At 44.9% G+C, this 22,495-nt stretch overlaps 1 protein-coding gene across 1 annotated transcript; it reads left to right on the top strand.

Moving 5' to 3' along the window:
* Positions 1 to 21,491: 21,491 nt before the first annotated feature.
* Positions 21,492 to 22,193, top strand: LOC124606577. Its single transcript, XM_047138561.1, has one exon. It carries the CDS (start codon positions 21,492 to 21,494, stop codon positions 22,191 to 22,193), a length of 702 nt encoding a protein of 233 aa, XP_046994517.1.
* The last annotated feature ends 302 nt before the right edge of the window (positions 22,194 to 22,495 follow it).

Genomic DNA, 22,495 nt, shown 5'->3' on the forward strand with positions numbered 1-22,495 from the left:
AGTTTTAGCAATGTCTCTTGCGTAGTTGTGAGACGGAAAACATTCTAAGGTCAATGACACGCCTCCACAGCGCGCGCGTCGGTTGTGTTTCAAATGTTAATTGTTGAGTTCAACTGCAAGCAGCTCCGAGCTGTTGCCGGTTACCAGTCCAGTGCAACACGCGCTCGTGTATGCTCGTATGAAGTTTAACGTGTGTCACTCGCGCTCTGCTAAAATGAGAACACGCGGAAAACACACGTCTAGTGTCCTTTCTCCATCGTCGATCGGCGTATCGAAAACTTGGGTAGAAAATACCACCGTCTGTTTCGAGGATTTCACACGACAGTCCCTGCCACCTGCCATGCTGCTTACACACAGGTCAGTGAAGCCAACGTTTTACATATAGTTTGCAAAATGTTTTGCTGTGATCGCTGTCACTACCTGCACTTGCGTGTACACATGTCACTGCACACGTATTTTGTACACTTTATCACTCGCATTTTGTTTAGAACGTCTTAGAGTGTCTGCAAATTCACATCTCACATTGTGATTTCACAGTTCAAGTTACTCACAGGTAAATACATTACAAGATTAAACAATGTCCATAAATTACATACATACATACATACATACATTTCTTAAGTTTGCTTACAGTCACAAAATTCTGTTAACCTTTTCAGTCACGCCACGCCGGATTAGCGTATTGAATACCACTACTTGTGCATCAAGGCACGATTATTTCGGTTATTTTCTCTCCCTTTTACAAAGGTAAAAAAATTTTTTTAAACTAATCTTTTAAGCAGCTTGTTATTTCGTTTCTCTTCAAAATTTAGTGTCACTGTTTATATAGAGCACAGATTGAACAAATTCTGTCTCTACTGGTCGAGCATACTCATGCATTTCTCTCCGGAAGATTCATGCTTCATAAAGTTACTGGCTGCAAGTACTACTCGCGGAATGTATTATAATCTCTCAACATTGCTACTCGCGATACGCGATTAGAACAAAACTTTCGCTAACGGATCTCTCCCACAAATTTCGTTTGCACTTCAACCGTCTAAAGAGCACTCAGATGAGCCTGTCAAATTCTAATCCTCACTTTTTTTTAATGGGATAGGATGGGGAAGTGGAAGAGGAGAGGATCAAATATGAACATAAATATACTATATACATATACAAATTCTAGCACAACTACACTAAGATATATTTTTTTTTTTTTTTGTGACCTTAGATGCATGACATGCGTCACGTGTGCCTTCAAGTGGCTATTCTTTAATCTAATATCAGATCTTAGTTTTATTATTATAATGTGAGTCATATCTGGTGACAGCTTTCTAGTTTATCACGCTTCCTTCTGGGCGCTTGTCGGGCTTGGCTGTGAAATAACTAATTACTTTAGTGCACCTTACATGTTTAAAGAAGAAACGTTTACCATCAGGAATACTTCAGGCTTGTCAGTACGACGTATATGTTTCGATGTAGTGGCACTCTCGACTGCATGACCTAACAGCTGTTGTAAAACACCATAAAGGAAATGCTGTGTTGCTTAGCTATTAAATCTTTATGAGGCTTACTGTTCGTAGATGATACTTTGAATCTGAGATTGAATCTCCTGAAAACTATCAAATACTACGTGATACTCTCTCTGTTATTTACTGCTTTTGACAGTTCAAACACTTGGCTACACAAATCTGTTTAATTCTAAAGATCGCGCTAACAAAAGGTATAGTTCATGGCGGTGTTACAATAACGCACAGTTTACACGCAATAGGCTGTACTCTGTACACTTAAAGATTAACATTCCATCTTGAGGGCTGAAAAAGAAATTGCTTAACCTAATATTTCACATACATATATATTCATTGGAGTTGGAAGGTGGCAATCTGCTACTTCCTTCCGTATCTCCTTTCACCAATAACGGCAATTCTCAATGCCAACAGCCAACTTGGACTGCTTACACCTATGACTAACTTAAAACTAACTGAGAATCTGTCCTCTCAAATGGAATGTGCTTTCTTTTTCGTACGCCATAATAAATCAAATCTTCAATTACCTCCATAGTTTTTTCGCCAAAGTGTGAGTACTCGTATTGGTGTGTTTGAATACCGAGGTGTTTCACAGGTTAAACCTTAGGCTAATGTTCCTTTGCTCGTTACTTTGCCTCGTTATACTTCTTGAGATCCTGGTGGTGATACAATCCTTTAATTCTGCCAGATGCTGGATCCGCTATTAGATAACATCCTGTATGTGGTTTTCTAATTACTACAAATGGTCCGTCGTACAATAGCCTCCATTTCCGATTTCTTTTCAACAACTTCGATGGCTTAAAATGTGTCCGTAAAAGCACCTTTTCATTAATATCATATGTAAGAGCCTTAGATACTTTCTTGTCATAAGACTTCTTGCGTAGATTCGCCTGTACAGCTAAGGATACCAATGCTTGCCTAAGTTTTGCATCTAAATCTAATTCTGGTTCTACAATTTTAGGTATGGGATCTAACCATTCATTTCTTTCCCGATGACTCGTCATTAATTCCGCAGGTGTAAATCCAGTTGAGAAGTGTGGAAGATTGTTGACAATCTGCTCGAATGAAGATACAAAGTCAATCCAACGGGTTTGTCTATTAGGTATGTAGGTTCGAATGAATCTATTGAACTCTTTGAAGATACGTTCGGTGGGATTAGATTGCGGTCTGAAACGAGATATAAGTATTTGTTTGACGCCATGTCTGGCAAGAAAATTGCGCCATTGTCTGCCAGTGAAATTCGATGCATTATCTGATAGAATGGCCTCCGGTTTGCCAAATCGAGGAAAATAGTCTTGTTCGATTCGACGGATGATCGGAAGTGCACTGGATGATTTCACTGCATAAAGTCTCACATGTTTTGTGAAAAGATCCATCAATGCGACTAGGTATTTCATCCCTCCCCTCCCTTGCGGCAGGGGGCCGGGAGATCAAGGGCCAGAACTTGATTTGGTCTCTCAGTAATAATTGGATTCAGAGGAATTAGGTTCGAATGGTTGAAGGGTTTTGCCTTCTGGCAGATAAGACATGTACTTAACAACTTGTGGATTCGATGGTGCAAGTTTGGTAGATAGCAATAGGCAGAAATCTTTCGTTTGCATTTTTCAGTCCATAATGACCCCAGGAAAGATGTGTGTACCAGATAAGGTGTTCAACGTATGCGTGTGGTATACACACACACACACACCATCTACCAGAGAGGAGAGAAGTTCGATGGAATAAAACACCGTTGTGTAGTTTATAAAATTTGGACAAGTGGTGATCGGGTTTTGTTAGAAGAAGTTGTTTGATCTTACGCCATTTGGGATCTGTTTCTTGGAGTATGCGCATCTGCTTGCAGAGCTGAAGGAAATACTTTCTATGTAGTGGGTCTTTCATTAGAAGAATTCGGTAGTTAGACATCTGCTCGATAAGTTCACTGGACTCAGGAAGTCCTTGCGGCATGCGTGACAAAGCATCCGCGATAATGTTGTTTTTACCCTTGATGTATACTATTTCGAAATCATACTCTTGCAAGAAGAGACTCCATCGTGTAAGACGAGGATGAAGAAGTTTACACGAGAGCAAGAAACTAAGAGCTTGGTGATCAGAAAAGACCTTAATTTTCCGACCATGGATGTAGTAATTGAACCTTTTAAAGGACCATACAACGGCCAGAGCCTCCAACTCTGTCACCGAGTATGACCTCTCACATTCTGTGAGAACCCTACTTGCAAAGCTGATAACTCTTATCTCTTCTTTTCCATCAATTACTTCTATTTGAAAAAAACAAGAACCAAGCCCCTGAAATGAAGCATCTGACGAAATACAGAATTCTTTATCCATGTCTGGATGGAACAAAATATTGCTGTTAAGAAGTGCTTGTTTAATGCGATCAAAATCTGCCTGACACTCTGGCGTCCAATGCCAGTGAGTATTTTTCTTTAGAAGATCATGCAATGCTTGACTGTTCATCGACTGGTCCGAAATAAACTTTCTGAAAAAAGAAGTCATTCCGAGGAAGCCTTTCAACTGGCGTTTAGAAGAGGGCTCAGGAAAGTTTTTAATAGCTGCTAGTTTGTCTGGATCTGGGGTAATTCCCTGTGATGATACAAGATGTCCTAAAAATTTAATCTCGCTTTTACCAAATTTAGTCTTATGTAGATTAGCTGTGACTCCATAGTCAACAAACCTCTGGAAAACTTTGCTTATTATGTCTAAATGTTCTTCCCAAGATTTCGTAGCAATCAGTAAGTCATCAACATACACTGTTACTCGATCCAACAGTTCAGGTCCTAATACATGATCAAGTGCAGCTATGAATACGCCTGAACTCACATTCAAACCAAATGGAACTACTTTGAATTGGTATGATCTACCTGCAAATATAAACGCTGTATATTTTCGAGACTGTGATGTCATCGTGACCTGCCAGTAGCTCGATCTCAAGTCTACCGATGTGAGGAATTTTACTCCATGAAACCTCTGTAATTGTTCATCCATAGCCTCAGGTCGAGTTCTTATTGGAATAATTATTTTATTTATGTTTCTTGCATCCAAAACTATACGTACACTACCATCCTGCTTCAAAACTGGCAATAACGGACTACTGTAAGGTGAGTCTGACGGTTCAATGATCTCCCACTTAAGCATTTTACGTATTTCATTTTTCACAGCCTCGCGCCTTGCATACGGGACAGAGTACGTTGTCTTGCAAAAAGTAGAATGGGGAGCGACCTTCATGTCATATTCGTAGTCACGTATTACTCCAGGTTTCGAAGAAAAGACATGAAGATACCTCATAAGTAAGTGCAGTAAATCTTGCCTTTGTATGTAATCAAGTTCACTTGATTCGCTTACTTTATTCAAAATCTCTTCTCTAGTCGGAAGTCCGTCATCAGTATCAAAATCCGTCCAACTGTTACCCTGTCTTGTCATGTGTGCTTGGTTGAAAAACATTCGCTGTACCAGTCTGCGTACTTTAACTTTGTGCTCAGTGTTGACTCTTTTTACCTTGGCGCGCAACAATTGCAGCGTTACCTCCTGTTCACCTACTCGGATTGTACAGATACCCTTTTCTGTATCAATCACTGCCTTATTCTTCCTCAGGAACTCTATTCCTAATAAGCATGACACTGACAAATTCTTAACTACTAGAAATACACACATGAAAGAAGTAGAATTAATCCTTATCGGTACCTGAGCTTGCAAATTGACTCGCTGTGATAAAGATCCCACCGCTCCTGTTACTGAACAACCTTGTACTGGTAACGTTAAAATTTTCATCCCTGCAGAAACTTTCTTAAACATACATAGTGATAAAGCATTTACGTTTGCACCAGTATCAATAATAGCATCTATTGGTGTATTGGCTATGTAAATTTTAGTCATTGCTTGTACTTCGTCTTCCCATACGTCATTCAAGTCTGTCTCAATATTTTCCTGCAATAAATCGTCTCTCAAGTCAGTGTCGCGATCATAACGTATTACGTTAAGTCGTTCAAGGTCGAGTTTGCCCCTATTATGTCCCGCAGCATCCCCAAGGAGGCGAAAAGGTGCTGCCTTTAGTTTTCCGCTTTCTTGTGATGCGACTGATTTGATTCTTCTGTCACATCACTTGACCATTCTCGCTGGTTTTTTACCCATTGTGTTTGTTGATTTGTATCAAACTCTTGTTGGTAATGCACTTGATTACCAGGCTGAAAAATCGGTACATTACTTGCCTGCGTAAAATATACCGGTGGATTGTATTGTTTCCTTGGTTTATTGTTATTGTATCTAAAGTCCTGTTGTGGTGGCGTGTACTGTTGTTGTTCCATGAATGGTTGTTGCTGAGGCGTGTATTGCTGTTGTTGCTGGTGTTGTGGCTGCCCATAGGGTTGTGGTGGAGGTAGCTGACCTCCGCAATTTTGATTGTTGCAACGTTTACCCTTGTATTTGTTCCCATTCTCGTAGAAGTTACTACCGTTATTGTTTGATTGGTATGGGGCATTCCCGTAATACTGTTGTTGCGTGTTGTATATTGGATTGTACCGTTGGTTGCCGTAATGCTTGTTTTTGTGTTTACCATTTCGGTAACCATTGTTTCGGCCTCTATTGCGGTTATTGTACTGTTTGTTTCCGTATTGTGTTTCGTGTGAACCATTTCCATTACTACCGTTTCCATTCGAATACGTGCCTGCGTTGTTGTTCTTACGGTTAGCATTCGCACGCGCGTCTTCGTGTATAAGATCGAGCGAATCAAGGACGGATAAAAATGCGTCCTGATCTTCCTCTGACACGTTCACTAATTTTTCGCGTATGGAAATGGGTAGTTTTGACTTAAGGATCATAATAACACCTTTTGTTGCTATGGGAGTGTCCCAATATTGTATCTTTCTCAAGTACTTTTAAAAAGTACCGGCGAAGTCCGCCACTGTTCAAATGGAAAGGTTCGGCGTTATAGACCTCTTTACGTAGGCGTTGCTGAACACCTGCGCTCTAAAATTTGCTTAAAAAGTTTTTCTCAAACTCGCTAAATGTTTTGCACTTATCAACCATCTCAGTTCCCCATATAGCACTTTCTCCTTGTATGTATCCGGTAATGAATTGTATTCTCTGTTTGTCATTCAAGGCAGCTGGAAAGACTCCTGAAAAGTTCTTTAGGAAAACGACTGGATGAATATTTCGCTTTTCCGGTTGGAATGGTTGAAAAACTCTGTGTTTCAATACACTCTCCTCTTTCATGAGGGTTGTGAGTGTCAATTGTTCAGTGTCGTTGTTGTGTGAATCGTTAAATTCATTTTTCAGTCGCGGAATGTACTGTGGTGTGTTGTGTTGTCTGGTATTGATGTTCATCTGGCTCAGAAGGTAGTGAGTGTTTCCCGTCACTCTGGTTATCATACTGTAGTGTATTTGCTGTTTCAGGTCGGATATCTCATCTGTTACTTGCTTCCGCCATTCCGGCAAATCCCGGGTAAACACTCGTCTAATTTGGCCTAGTTCAGTACAAACAGTGTCTCCTGAACCGCCGGGTGCAGATAATATGTCTAAGGTTGCGGATTTAACAACATCTTTCAAGTCACGTGTAACCTTCTCTTCAACAAGCTTCTCTTGTACATCAATCCATTCTTTGTAATGTTCGGTAAGTGCTTTAGTGTGCGAAGCAACACTACTGTTAACTCTTTCCTCAATAGTTCGGTCCGAAATGTCATTCGCCATTGCACTTACTTTTGATTCTACAGTGGCTACCGCTGTCGCTAACTCGTCTACCTGTCGTGCAACTGTTTTATATGCAAGTTTTACCGAATCGGTTTCTTTGCGACACGCTTCGATTTGAGTTGTGAGATTCTGACCAATGTTATCAATTTTGTTATTCAGAGTGCTTATCTGTGTTGTCAAAGTGGTTACTTGCGCCGTGACGTCACCCTTAACCGAATCTATCTGTGCCGTGACGTCACCCTTAACCGAATCTATCTGTGCCGTGACGTCACCCTTAACCGAATCTATCTGTGCTGTGAGAGAGCCTACTTGCGTAGTGAGGGTACCTACTTTCGCTGTGAGAGAGCCTACTTTCGCATCAATGGTAGTATTTACGTCATTCCTAACTGAGTCAATCTGTGTTGTCATATCCGTTTTCAACTCTGATAAAAACTTGTCTCTGTCTTTCTCACGTTGTTCCCTCTCCTGTCTGTCTAGTATCAATTCCTGTAACATTTTGACAATGTCAATTGATACCGTTATCGGGGAGGTGGGTGTTTCCTGCTGAGTGTCGTCCACGTTAGCTACCTCTTGTCTGTCGTCTGTCCTGGCCGTCGTTCGGCGTGAGCGGAGTCGGTAATGTTTGTTAACAGTGCCGTCGCTTTCGTCTGCAGAGTTCGCGCTCGATTGTCCGTCCGCCATAATGAAATTTAAGTATTGCCAACTTAAAATGGGTACTGCCAACTGAAATTCTGATTGTCAATTATTCTTGCCGCGCAAGTTAAAGTCGCGGCGCGTTCGTCAAATGTCTAATGTTACGTGGGTAATAACTGACACACGTCTGTAGCAAAAAGACAAGATGGAGTCAACGCCGTTGAAACAATTGATTGCCAACGCTGTTACACAGAAAAGACTGAAATGGCATCCATCTTGAACTTACACAAGAATACTAACTACAGTATAAAACAAATAGGCCAAGCAAAAGGTTACAGAAAATGTTCAAATATTTACGTAAAAAAAAGTAGTTTTTTTTTACGTTAAGCTACAGAAAGGATAGAGTGAGGTCGAATTTGAAGGTCAATGAGCTACTCTTTAGACAGAACTATGGCAAACGAAAATTTGGTACTCACTCGGCGTTGTCTTCAAAACTGCAAATCTGCGTCTTATTAAATCCCATGATATTTGTGTAAATACCGCGTCCTTCAAGATTGCGTATATTTATTGCTCATCCGTAATTTTATGCAGCATTGGGTTCCAAAGAGCGATACATGAAATAAGACAATCATATATTAGTACCGTGACACTTTCAATATTTTAGTCAAGTCCCTGTTCGGGCGCCAGATCTGGTATGATTTTTAGTAATTTAATTGAAAGCTTTGTTGCTTTGGTAAAAATAAAATTGTTTCTTTTTGTCGTGACAGAATAAATTACTATTAATCACACCAGATTTGTCGGAGAACAGCAGCAACATGCGTAATTGATCCAGCTTTAAGAAATTCTATTACCTTTTAGCGGAAAATTCGTTCGGTACTCTCCGACGTTAGAAAAGTCGTGGTGTTCCGTTCGGAGCAGGAGGCGGCTGTCTTTTCTCATTCGCGATATCGAAAATTACTAAAAAATGAACAGAATTTTTTTTTTTTCGGAGGAAGATCGCGCGGAGAGAACAGACGGAAGTTACATGAAAGAAACCTAAGGGACCAACTAATTGGATTTGTACGAACATATAAACGGAACTGAAAGAACTTGGAATAAATACTATAACGATGTCGTCACGACAGCCTCCTGTTCCGACAGAACACACGCTGGATCATAAGCTGCATAAATCTTTTAAACAGAAAAGATTATCACAAGTATAATTAATGAAAATAAAGTTGAGAGATTTTCTTTGAAATTAAATAAACTTCAAGGCTTCAAGTATTATATTATGAAACGGAAACTTACATTAACATGGCCACCCATTGTGGCGGTGGAGCGAATTTTCATGATACACATTCTCGCTTGTTTGTGGCTACATATATTTTTCAATCACTTAAACTCTTAAATTTACAATAAAATGATTATATCAGTGTGGAGCACAATACTTTTGCATCCGACTCGCAACACATTCACAGAAGAACAGCTAGAGAGCGGCGCGGCTCCCTGAAGAAGTAAAAATTGGCAATTGTTATTTTGAAACATAGGTGCATCTTTTTTTTTTTTTTTTACTGATCGATAGCAGCGTATAACAGTTTATAGCTATCGTGATATTCTGCGCTTTTCAGGAGCGCGGCAAAGATATCTGGTTACAACATTCATTGGGATATGTTAAAAGTTCGCACATACTCACGCGAATACGGAAAAAAACTTTTACATGTTAAAAATCGCAGTGATAAAGGCTGTAATGTCACAGACATCATGCCCATCTGAAGGAAAGTAGGGGTAGGCACCAAACTCCGTTCTTTGTGGCCGACGGATCGTTCATCGAGCACTGGTGAGTTGTTGGTCACATCACCGTCAGAGGAGATGGTGCCAGTCAGGTCTTGTCCACACCCTCATTCTCGAGGGGGAGTGCCGGCGGAGAAGATGGCGTTCTGAGGTGACACATCCGGTTTATGCACACCTCAAGCGTATGCATCTGGTAAAGAAGTGACGCCTGCCGGAGTGGCCGTGCAGTTCTAGGCTCTACAGTCTGGAACCGAGCGACCGCAACGGTCGCAGGTTCGAATCCTGCCTCGGGCATGGATGTGTGTGATGTCCTTAGGTTAGTTAGGTTTAATTAGTTCTAAGTTCTAGGCGACTGATGACCTCAGAAGTTATGTCCCATAGCGCTCAGAGTCATTTTGAAAGAAGTGACCATCGCTTTGGGAGCTACATCACCAGCCGGGATCTGGAGCAAATGGCGACGGAAGCAATGAAACGTAACATGGTTCTCTTGTCCGTATCCTGCTCATGTCTGCAGTTTGCCATCATACACGATGATGGGTTTCACACCACTAATCAGCAGACTGGATGGTATGTTTTTGGTCAGTTCAAGCTTGATCTGTTGGACAGAATTTAATACGTAGTATGTCGTGAGCTCCTACTACTTTTCTGCGATGTGTTCCACAGCGTTCGTAGGGTCGGAAGGCTTCAATGACCACGTCTTGGGGCACCTCGAATGGGATCTCAAACACCCGAATTGTTCGAAGACCGAAACCAACGTGGTCTACCGTCACGTCCCCACTATGCGCGCCAGAATGTTTGAATTTTAGTTCCGTGTGCATTTTGCCGTAGCCTACTACGTCAGCGCGTGCTTCACCCGTCGTCATTTTAACATAGACGATGCTGTCGGTGATGGAGAAGTCAGTACCTACCACTTCTTGTGGGTTCAGGCGTAGCTCTTCGCGAATGAATTGTTCGATTTCACAAGCGCGTGGTCGTGCATGTTCGGACTGGAATGTAACTTTAACATTCGCTAAGCGGTATGAGAGAGCCATGAGGTACAATACAAATACCGCAACGCGGAAGTAAATAACCCCGTTAGCGTGGCACTGTCCAGCGCGCGGAGCAGGTCAGCATGCGACCAGGGCTGAAAGCCGGCTGTTCGGATGTGGGCTGCTCACATAATTGCGAAAATTCGAAGCGTATAAGCAAGCCTAAAATTTTCGAAGTCGATTTTGCCGAAAACAGTTGAGAGTTGCGTCTTCCTGTTTGCATATGCTGAAGTCCTAGTCATGTCCTGCATATCCTGTCAATATAAATGAAATTGGTGAGGGGAAGCTCGTATGGTCTGCTTGTCAACGTTTTGTTTATTGTCCCTCACTCCGTTCTTTCGTCTTTGTCATTGGTGGGGTCAATATTCAATTTCATTCAATGAATGATCAGCATTGTACACCAGCTCTTCCATCCTTTGTAGAGAGTGGCAATAATTACGGTCTTATATGCGGATAATCCCTCGACAGAGGCTGGAATGTGACATGAAATCTGACGCTGTCCCATAATGCGGCACCTCAAAACCGTAAGCTAAGTGTTCCCTAGAATATTTTATTTCAGATTTCCTCGTAAACACCACAAGGAGTTTCATCAAGTGCTTATCTACGTTTCCGGCTTGTCAAGAAGACTGCAGCTCAACAAAAACTCCACTTTTCGGTTATGACAATGCCTGTACGCCTACGCCTGTGTATCTCCTGTCGTTTGGGTTTGGGGCTCTCCCTCTTTTCACTCAGTCTTTAAATGGAACGACCCAGAAAGTAGGGCCTATGTTTGATACTAGTAGACTTCTCTTGGCCAGGAATGCCCGTTATGAAAGTGCTAGTCTGCTTTATATGTCTTCCTTCCTCCGTCATTGACAGGTTATTTTGCTGCCTAGGTAGCAGAAATGATGATCCACAATTCTGGTGCTAAGTTTCCCACAGTTCACATTTCTGATACTTATCATTACTTTCGTCTTTCTTCGATTGACTCTCAGTTCATGTTCTTTACTCATTAGATTGTTCATTCCATTCATCTGATACTGTAATTCTTCGTCACTTTCAATCGTGATTGTTTATTATTGATATCCTTTAATCTCACTCTTGAACCGTTCTTTTATTTCCGTCATTGTTTCATCGATGTACAGAGTGAACAGTAGGGACGAAAGATTACGTCCTTGTCTTCATCCTTTTTTAATCCTAGCACTTAGTTCTTGGTAATCCAGTCTTACTGTTCCCTCTTACTACCGGTACATACGTTACCCGTTTTTTCCTATAGCCTACCCCTATTTTTCTCAGAATTTCGAACATTTTACACAACTTTAAATAGTCTAACGCTTTTTCTAGGTCGGCAACTCCTATGAACATCTTTTCATTTTTCCGCAATCTCGCTTGCTCTTTTGTGCCTTAACCTTTACAATAGACGAAGCTATGACCTTGCCGGCCAGACACGGCAGCGGTCGTAGCAGTGAAATGTCTGAGATCCGAAGCGGAAATATTGGGTAACACTGAATGAGGGCGCCAATTTCCGGTGCCCTGTAGCAGACCGGTGCTGTCGCGTGCAGCACAGAAAACAAGTGGCGCAATAGAAGCGCTGCAATCCTCGCAGTGGTGCACCTTTAAATCCCGTCTGAAGTCACCGTAATTGAATTCTTAAATTTTTTGAATGGTTTTTATTATTATTATTATGTCGGATCACGCATTACATTTACGATTCGCCTTTCTAACAGCCCATATAGCTTTCATTCTTTCGCTATGTGCTTTCTTCCTTTATTCTGATCATCTGGTCGCTGATCTTGTAGCGACTTCATTCTCTGGCCTTACGTCTCATCTATTTATCTTATGATGGTAAATTTTCCTGTCTAGTATGTCCGACGTTCCTATTTGTGACTTCTTCTATCCATGGAATTTTCTTCAGTTTTGCAGTGTATGTCAAAATCTTGTGAGTTAGCCTTGAAGATGGGAGTCTATCAATGTGTCCATAGAATTTCAGCCTTCGTTTCCTGATATCTGAGGCAAGGTTGGACCGTTCTTCTGTTGCTTTTCACGATTTGAGTCTATACCACTCTTCTGTTTTACTTGGTCCCAGCATTTTCCTTATGATCTTTCTTTCCTCCTTCAAGATGTTCTTGAGATCGCCTTTTCTGTTAACTACCAAGGTTTCGCTCGCGTGCAGCACTTCAGGTTTAATCACTGTATTATAATGTTTGATCGGACATACATTTATTGTTGTAGATTTCACGCGTTCTCCCATACGCTCGTTTCAGCTTTTGTAGCCGAACTTTCTGTGCTTCCTTTTCCAACCCTGTTAGTTCTATGATCTCACCGAGATATTTGAAGTGTGGAACTCGTTTGATCTGCCCGTATTTTGTGTTCAGTTCCCGAATGCCGAATTTAGGGCAAATGAACTTGGTCTTCTCGAATGAAATTTGTAGTCCAGTTTTTTCAGCGCGTTCACTGAGGACTTCAATCTGTTTGATCGCTGTATTTTCGCAGGCTGCTAGTACCGCTAGGTCGTCTGCGAAAGCTGAACAACTGACCTTGATGTCATCATTCTTTGGTCCGAGTTGAATGGGTTTCCAATGGTCCTGGGTTTTCAGTTCTTTCTCCTATTTTTGGATGACTTTACCCAGAACAAAGTTGAAGAGCAGGGGAGACAATCCATCACCTTGTCGCACGTCGGTCTTTATCTCAAAGGGCTCTGACAAGTCACCCATTAATTTCACTTGTGACTTCGCGCCCGTGAGTGTTTTCTTGATGATGTCTTTCGATCAAGTCCTTGTTCTTCTAAGAGGGACTGTTGATCGACCGTATATTATGCCTTCTTGAAGTCGACGAACATATAGATAATCGGAGAGATTCAATAGCATCTTCAAATTGAAAATTTTCGGGAGTCTCTTTGGGTCATCTTGATGTGGGCTCCTGGCAATTAAGTAGCTCTGAGAAATATCGAGGAATTTTCTACAATTATCTCGGTTGGTCAGTGCGAGTTTGCCATCTGGTTTTCGGAAACATAAGTTCTGAGGAGTGTATCCTCGAATCCTCCCTGCGAACGTCCTGTAAAAGTCTCGAAAATTGTGATCTCAGAAGTCTTTTTCTGTCGAGTCCAACTTGTCCTTCATGTGCTTCCTCTTTGTTTGATAATTTTTAAGGCTTCCTTTCTGGTCTGAAGATGGTGTTGTTGAGTCTCCAGTGACTTCTTAGAGTTATATTTCTTGAAAGCACTCTTTCGTTCTTCCAGAGCTTCTTCACATGTGGAGAGCCACCACAGGTGTTTCGTATTCTTCTTCAGTGGCACTGCCTGTTTAGCTCTCTTGATCATCTTGTTACGGAATTGATGGTAGGTGGCTGCCTTTTTCTTTTTCCATTCTTCTTTTATGTTGCTTTCTTTGATCTTTTCGGTGAGTTTTCTCGTGGTGGATTCTTTTCGGAGTAAATTTCACTTTGATCCGCTGTTGTAACCACAGGAACAAGCCAAGTCTAATTGCAGTACCTTAAGAATAGTACGTAGGAGGAAGTTAAAATTGTAGCGCTGGACGCCAGGCGTGGCCGAAGGGTCAGACGAGGCGGCACTCAAGCTGCTGGGCAGCTGGGTGCTTGATAAGAGAGTAAACAGCCAGCAGATACAAACGAAGGTCTGTGCAGGGACTCATGATAAGCAATCAAGCAAGGAATATAAATAGATGCATTCCTGGCTAGAGAGAGAGGTCTGGGAGTGGAGAGAGAAAGAAAGAGGGCCCTTGGTGGGGACCGCACTACGTCATGAGGAGCCAATGAAGGGCTCAGGACGCAGTGCGTGACCATATAGGGAGAGGCGCCTCTGCCCCTCCACTCAGCCTCTGAAGAACAATAGCAACAACAATGTTTTAACGATACCAAATAAGGACCCGTTGCCTTCGACGCTACGTCAGGCCAAGCGCTGGCGGTGTCGAAGGGGAAACGCTAACAAAACCCGAGAGCACGCCGCTCTGAGGTCTTGTCGTGTCGGGTCTAGTCTGGTGAGGGCGAGGAGTCAGAGAGTGATAGCAGCAGCCGACTTGGGCTGGGGAACGGGCTGTAGGCAGGCAGCCGGAGATAGTCGCTGGAGAGCGTTAAGGCGTAGCCGCGGGACTCTAACGTAGGGTGTTAAGAAACGTTGCAGAACTTCTAGCAGGCAGTCGGAAAGGTGGAGTCAGTCACCGTCTCTGTGTTAGACTTGGCCTTCCTGTGAATGCAATCACCGCGCAGTTAGGGTGAGCTGTATTCAGTTAGAATAAACTGCAATTTATTAAAGTTATCAAGACTTTAATTTCTACTGTAGTGTCGGTAGCTGGACCGACACCGTGATGTTGATTGCTGAAAAGGAATGCTAAACTAACGCTGTGGCCGATAGTTCACGAACGGCAATAAGCATACGGGCGTGAAGTCTGGAACATAAAAACTTATGAATGAATAAGAAGAAAAGTATGTAGATGCTTTTTACTTAACTTTTAATAATTCCTTGGAATACATCTCTCTTGAATACTCGTAAGCTATAGGCACTGATACAAATGGCTCCTTGCTAGTTCGTAGCCATTAACTTAGCTGATGGCTATTCTGTCTCTCGGCTAATGAGAGAGAAAGGCTTCGTACAACTGGTCGGTAGCTAGGTTCTCGTACAACTGGGCGATAGCTAGGTTCGCGTACAACTGGGCGGTAGCTAGGTTCTAGTACAACTGGGGCGAGTCCACTCTCGTATCACGAGACCTGCCTTGGTGGTGGCGCTAGGTCTGCGATTACAGTGGCGACACGCGGGTCCGACATGTACTACATGGACCGCGGCCGATTTAAGCTACCACCTAGCAAGTGTGGTGTCTGGCGGTGACACCACATTCCTCCCCCGCAAATCGGCGAACGGTCGTGAGATAAGGCTTCCGCCCGCCGTGGGGAGGACCACATGTTGACGTATGCGAGGAGGTGGGGAGCCTAACAACAGGCGAGGCTGTGCCACCCGCACCCGGCCATTCGGTCCGAGGGGAGCTAGGAAACGCCTGCAAAACTAGTCCAGGGTGCACGTCAACATGCGGTGTATGCGCCCGTAAAGAGACAGGAGGGACCGAAGGATCAATTTCCATTGCGTCGGGGTAGCCGACGCGCGATGACGTCATGTGGTCCGGAGCGGGCGGGAGTTCCATGGCGGAGGACAGCTGGTCACGGGAAGCGATCGGCGGCGCGTGACCCTGGGAGGCGCTTGGCGGCTGCAACGAAGCGTCGAACGCTGGCGGCGCCGGCGGGATAACAAGCGGCGGCGGCGGCGGCTGCTGCTGCTGCGGCGGCGGCGGCGGCGCGTCGCCATGGGGCAAAATGGAAGGCATCGTCGGTAACACCTGGGGATGAGGTGAGCCAGTAGATGGGTCCCCAGGGCGCTGACCGGACGGCACCGTCGCTGAAAGCAGACGGGGAGCGGCAGAACCCGTGCGACGACAGAGGCGCAGCTGATTGAGATGCCGACGCACCTCACCAGAGGCCCCCAAAACCAAATACATCGCGCGGCCGAGGCAGCGAAGAATGCGCCCTGCGAGCCAACGCCGTGAACCGCGATAGTTGCGATAAAATACAACGTCGCCTGGAGCAAAAGCAGGAGTCTGCCGCTGCACAGGAACCTGATGCGGCGGATGCAGCAAAGACATCAAGGTGCGATGAGGACGACCGTGGAGCAACTCAGCCGGCGAGCGACCATCTCGGGGCTGAGAGCGATACGAAGACAAAAAGAGCAACAATGCGTCCTCCCGAGAATGCGACTCTTTCAATTTCAACATCTGTGACTTGAAAGTCCGGACCAATCGTTCAGCGGCACCGTTGGACTGAGGCGAAAACGGCGCGGATGTCAGATGTTGAATACCATTGGCCTGGCAGAATGACTGAAATTCTGCGGACATGAATTGTGGGCCATTGTCGGAAACAATAGTCTGCGGAAGACCTTCTATGCAAAAGATAGCAGACAACGCTTGGATGGTGGCGGAGGACGTCGTGGAAGACATCCGGACAACAAAAGGAAAATTACTGAAGGCGTCGACCAGAACCAACCATCGAGCATTCCAGAATGGACCAGCAAAATCAATGTGCAAGCGTTGCCAAGGGGAAGTGGCTTTTGGCCACGCAAAGGCTTTCCGCGGCGGTGCGGATTGTTGTTCGGCACACGCCGGGCACGAAGAACACATATTCGTAATCGCAGCATCGATTCCGAACCAAGTACAGTGCTGACGAGCAAGCTGTTTCGTTCGCACTATACCCCAATGTCCTTGGTGAAGAAGCCGTAAAACAGAGGACTGTAACGAACGTGGGACCACGACTCTGGACTGATCATTATCAGAACGCAACAACAAAACACCACGTCGAACAAAAAGTCTCTCCTTGTGAGCAAAAAATCGGCGAACCAACGGATCCTCGATCCGAGACTTTGACAAAGGCCATTGCGTAGCAACAAAACGTAAAACAGTAGCAAGGACAGGGTCAGCAGCTGTGGCTGTAGCGACACGACGAAAATCAATCGGAAACGATTCGACCACTTCATCGGTTTCCGAATCAATGAACATGCAAGCAAGTTCGGAAGAATCGAATGCTTTATCCTCAGCAACAGGCAAACGGGACAACGCATCGGCGTTTCCGTGCTTAACAGTGGACCGATACAAGATATCGTAGCGGTACTGCGAGAGGAAAATAGACCAGCGAATGAATTTCTGCGCTGTACGTGGAGGTACAGGCTTGGTCGGATGAAAAAGCGATGTCAAAGGTTTGTGGTCTGTGATGATGGTAAAGTGACGACCATACAAGAAATCATGGAACTTAGTAACACCAAACACGAGAGCCAAAGCTTCTTTCTCTATCTGCGAGTAATTTCTTTGCGCAGACGAGAGCAATTTGGACGCAAAGGCAATAGGGCGATCATGCGAGCCAACTTTGTGCGCAAGCACAGCACCGATCCCGAAATCCGATGCATCTACCATCAACAAAAGGGGTTTCTGGGGATCGAATGGCGTAAGGCACGTATTAGAAAGCAACGCCGATTTCAACTGGCGAAAGGCGCGTTCACATTCCGTCGTCCAGACGAACGGAACACCTTTACGGCGTAAGCGATGAAGCGGAGCGGAAATGGAAGAGGCATTGCGCACATATTTATGATAATAGTTAATTTTACCCAACACACTCTGTAGCTGTTTCAGATTTTGAGGGGAAGGCAAATCGTGTATGGCACGGAGGTGCTCTGGACTCGGATGTATGCCTTGGGCATTAATGACATGTCCCAGGTATGGTAAGTCACGAGCAAAAAACACACATTTGTCCTTCCTCAAGCGAAGACCATTGTGCCGCAAGACCTGAAATAATGTTCGTAAATTCGCAAGATGATCTTCTTCTGTCTGTCCGGAGAGCACTATATCGTCCAGATAGTTTGCTGCAGTAGGGACCGACGCACAAATAGTTTGTAAATATTGCTGAAACAAGGCAGGGGCGGATGCACACCCGAAAGGCAGTCTTTTGAAGCGGTACAATCCAAGATGCGTGTTAACCACCAATACGCGCTGGGATTCGTCGTCCACCGGTATTTGCAAGTACGCATCGGCTAGGTCCAACTTTGAAAAATATTTTCCCGGGCACAGTTTAGCAAAAAGATCTTCCGGGCGGGGCAAAGGAAAAGTAGCAGTCACTAGCTGTGGATTCACTGTGGCCTTGAAGTCCACGCAAAGTCTCAATTTTCCGGAAGGTTTTGGCAAAATTACTAAGGGTGAGGCCCAGAGAGAAGCTTGCACACGTTCAATTACACCCTGTGATTCGAGATCGTGTAACGTTCTTGCGACCTCATCACGCAATGCGTGGGGAACATTGCGCGCCCTGAAAAATTTCGGTTGCGCGTTTACCTTCAGTTCTAAATGTGCTTCATAGTTTTTAGCGCAACCTAAGCCCGGTGCAAAAATGTCTGCAAATTCGTCACACAGCCGGGAAACACTGTCTGGAGGCACAGTCTGATTCACTGATAGGACCTGATTTACAATAGACATGTTAAACAACTTAAATAAATCTAGACCAAATAAGTTCACTGCAGAAGAAGAACGAAGAACGTAAAATGACACAAGTTTTGTTTGTCCCTTGAATGTTGCAAGAAGGCTGCACTGTCCTAACACAGGAATTTTCTGTCCGGAATATGTAGTTAGCTTAACATTTGCGGCACGCAACGGAGGTGCGCCCAGTTGTTTGTATGTGTCGTGATTGAGCAATGAAACTGCAGCTCCGGTATCGAGCTGGAATGGTATCATTTGGCCGTCAAAGTCTAAGTCCACAAAAAGTTTATTGTCCTGCTGACGACAAGAGCGACTGTTTTGTGCAATTGGAACAGACACTGGTACAGAATCACTTGCTAATTGACGTGATTTCCGGCGACGTCGACGCACAGTTTTTGTGGGACGATCACAGTCACTGTTAGAGAAAGTGTCACTGGACGAAGTGGAATTAACGACATGAATGTCCATAGGCGAAGGTCCACGAGCCTGAGTGTCCTTGGTTCGATTCCGGCGCGAAGCAAAGGGCCTGGAATGATTGTGATTGTCTGATCTGAGCTTTTTCTGGCAAACACTTTGAACATGTCCTTTCTTATTGCAGAAAAAGCAAATAGCTTGGCGTGACGGGCAATGTTCACGCGAATGTCTAGTAGCACACCGCGGGCATGATTTCACTACATTTGTGGGCTGGCGCGGCACACCTGGCTTAGGACGCGGCGGTCGCTGTGCGTCCGTGCGCGAGGCCCGGTTACCGGGCCGCGCAGCGCGTCCAGCGGGCCGGTTAATGTAACACACGGCTGGCGAAGTTGCAAAAGATTCCTGAGCACAGTCAAGTGTGTCCTGTCTATCCAATATGTCTATCACTTGTTGAAGGGAGGGATTAACCAGTTTCAAAATTTGCTCCCGTATGCGAACATCAGAAACGTTCTGTGCAATTGCATCACGCACCATTGTATCTGAATAAGAAAGACCACAGTCACATTCAAAGGCACAGTCCCTAGTAAGCCCTTGCAATGTTGCTACCCACTCCCTATTATTTTGACCGGCCGTACGTTTTGTACGAAAGAACGTATACCGTTTTGCAACCACATTAACTGTTTCTTTGAAATAGGCATCTAATGCAGACAAAATTTCCTCGTAGGACATAGTTGCGACGTCGCGGCGGGGAAACAATTTCACTATCACACGGTATGTGGACACGCCGACACAAGAAAGCAAAAACGGCTGCCGCTCATTACCTTGAATTCTGTAGGCAGCCATGTGAAAGGCGAACTGACGAGACCACTCTTGCCAGGTCTCATCGGCTGCCACGTATGGTCGAAAGGGAGGTGCAACAGCGTTCAGTGGCAGCGGTAGCGAAGAAGCGGCGGCGGCCGCATCGGTTTGAATGGTACGTTGACCCTGGACGAGCCGTCCAAGGGCATCCAGTAACGCCTGCGTCTGCTGAGTCTGCAAGCGATAAAATTCGGACAGTACATCTGGAGAATGTGGCGAAGCCATGACACAAATAAATGTAGGCAATCAGAAATAAATGTAAGCAATCAGAAAAAGGTCCTTATCCCATCCTCGTCGCCAATAATTGTAGTGTCGGTAGCTGGACCGACACCGTGATGTTGATTGCTGAAAAGGAATGCTAAACTAACGCTGTGGCCGATAGTTCACGAACGGCAATAAGCATACGGGCGTGAAGTCTGGAACATAAAAACTTATGAATGAATAAGAAGAAAAGTATGTAGATGCTTTTTACTTAACTTTTAATAATTCCTTGGAATACATCTCTCTTGAATACTCGTAAGCTATAGGCACTGATACAAATGGCTCCTTGCTAGTTCGTAGCCATTAACTTAGCTGATGGCTATTCTGTCTCTCGGCTAATGAGAGAGAAAGGCTTCGTACAACTGGTCGGTAGCTAGGTTCTCGTACAACTGGGCGATAGCTAGGTTCGCGTACAACTGGGCGGTAGCTAGGTTCTAGTACAACTGGGGCGAGTCCACTCTCGTATCACGAGACCTGCCTTGGTGGTGGCGCTAGGTCTGCGATTACAGTGGCGACACGCGGGTCCGACATGTACTACATGGACCGCGGCCGATTTAAGCTACCACCTAGCAAGTGTGGTGTCTGGCGGTGACACCACATCTACCACCTTCCTAGCCTTGTGAAAACCAGGGATTTCTACATCTTAGCCAGATCAAAAAGTCTCCCTCTCACTAAGGTCAACCGGCTAAAATCCCATCCACGAACCGTGTCGCTCAATCCCTCGCAATACCCACGCTTGGGACGCGACATAAATAAAAACATTTTGGTGCCAGGTGTGGGGTTATCACAAAGGCGCATAGGCTCCTACCTCCAGAAGCCATTAGATTTTGCTACAGCGACTGTGGCAATTGGCAGGAAGCTGTGGCGACTCGCGACTTTCAGTATTAGTAGCACCAGTACGTCAGAGTCCAGAAAAGTAGTCCTCGCGGGTGCAGGGCGACGCAGGACAGCGGCAGCGCGACGCGGAGCGACGGGGCACAGAGGTGCCTAAGCAGCCAGCGTTCGAGTCCGGGGGTCTGGGCCGAGCAGCAGCAGAAGCGGCAGCAGCCGTAGCAGCGGCAACCGAGGAGAGCGACGGGGTCGGCACAGCCCAGCAGAGCGGCGGCCGGCGCATCGCAGCAGCGCGGGACAGCGCGGGCGCAGAGACAGCGCGGAGCAGCGCGGGACAGCGCGGGCACAAGAGAGCGCAGAGCAGCGCGGGACGACGCGGATCAACAGAGCAGACGGCGCACCACAAGAGAAGCTGTACTTGTAAAACTGTCTTAAGAATATTGTATTTTGTTGTGTAAAGTGTTAACTTAGTTAAGATGCCCCTAACTAATGAAGTTGCGTCATCCTCCACTAGTGGTAAGATGTCAGTAAAGGAGGCCCTATGTATTGTGTCGAAAGTGTTCGAAGGGAACAAGAAGGATTTAAGAGAATTTATCGAAAATGTAGATGCAGCTTTTGAATTAGTAAAGCCAGAGGAACACGAAACATTATTGAAGTTCGTTAAAGCAAAGATAACCGGTGAGGCCAGGTCGAGGTTGCAGGTGCGTGAACGCACAGGTACGTGGCAAGAGGTGAAACGCGTTTTAGAGGAAAATTATGCCAGTAAGCGTACTATAGACTACTACGCATGTAAAATTTTCCAAGCCAGACAGGGACAAGGGGAACCGATAGCAATGTGGGCAAGCAGAATTGATGAAATGCAGAGAGACTTTCGAGAAGCGGTAAACAGAGTTACGGCCAGAGAAAACGTGAAAGGTGCAATAGAACTAGTTGATTCCTTAGGAAGAGCGTGCTTTATGCAGGGTTTAAGTAATGACAGAATACAAACAATAGTGAGAAGCAGAGGCGATGAAATTACATTGGCAGCAGCAGTGGAGTTGGCACTGCAGGAAGAGAGTGCGATATTGTCCATGAAAGAGCGGGGACTAGCCTCGAGGGTAACATACACTCGAAATAAAGAAGCTGTAAAAAACGTGAGAGAAAGTAAAGAGTTGAAATGTTTCAATTGTGGGCTGAGGGGTCACATACCCAGCAAGTGTAGGAAAATCAGGCCAGAGCATTGAGTACGAGCCATGACGGGTAAAGAATATACAAACTTTTGCTATGGGTGTGACAAGCCGGGACACACAGACATGGAATGCAGGGTGCGGTTAAGGAAAGTTCACCCGATAGATGTAAGGGAATTCAGAGGGAATCACAGAGAAACCGATGGAGGGTTACGAGAGTGGAGATGTCCACAGTGTAATTTACCAGGGAACTGCAGAGTTACGTGCACAAGAGTAAAAGATGTTGCGTGTTTTAAGTGTAAGCGGCAGGGCCATTACGCGAAGGATTGCCACGAAGGGTCCTGGTACGCCTGGAGAAA

The sequence above is a fragment of the Schistocerca americana genome, chromosome 3 (assembly GCF_021461395.2).
Source record: "Schistocerca americana isolate TAMUIC-IGC-003095 chromosome 3, iqSchAmer2.1, whole genome shotgun sequence".
Lineage (NCBI taxonomy): Eukaryota > Metazoa > Arthropoda > Insecta > Orthoptera > Acrididae > Schistocerca > Schistocerca americana.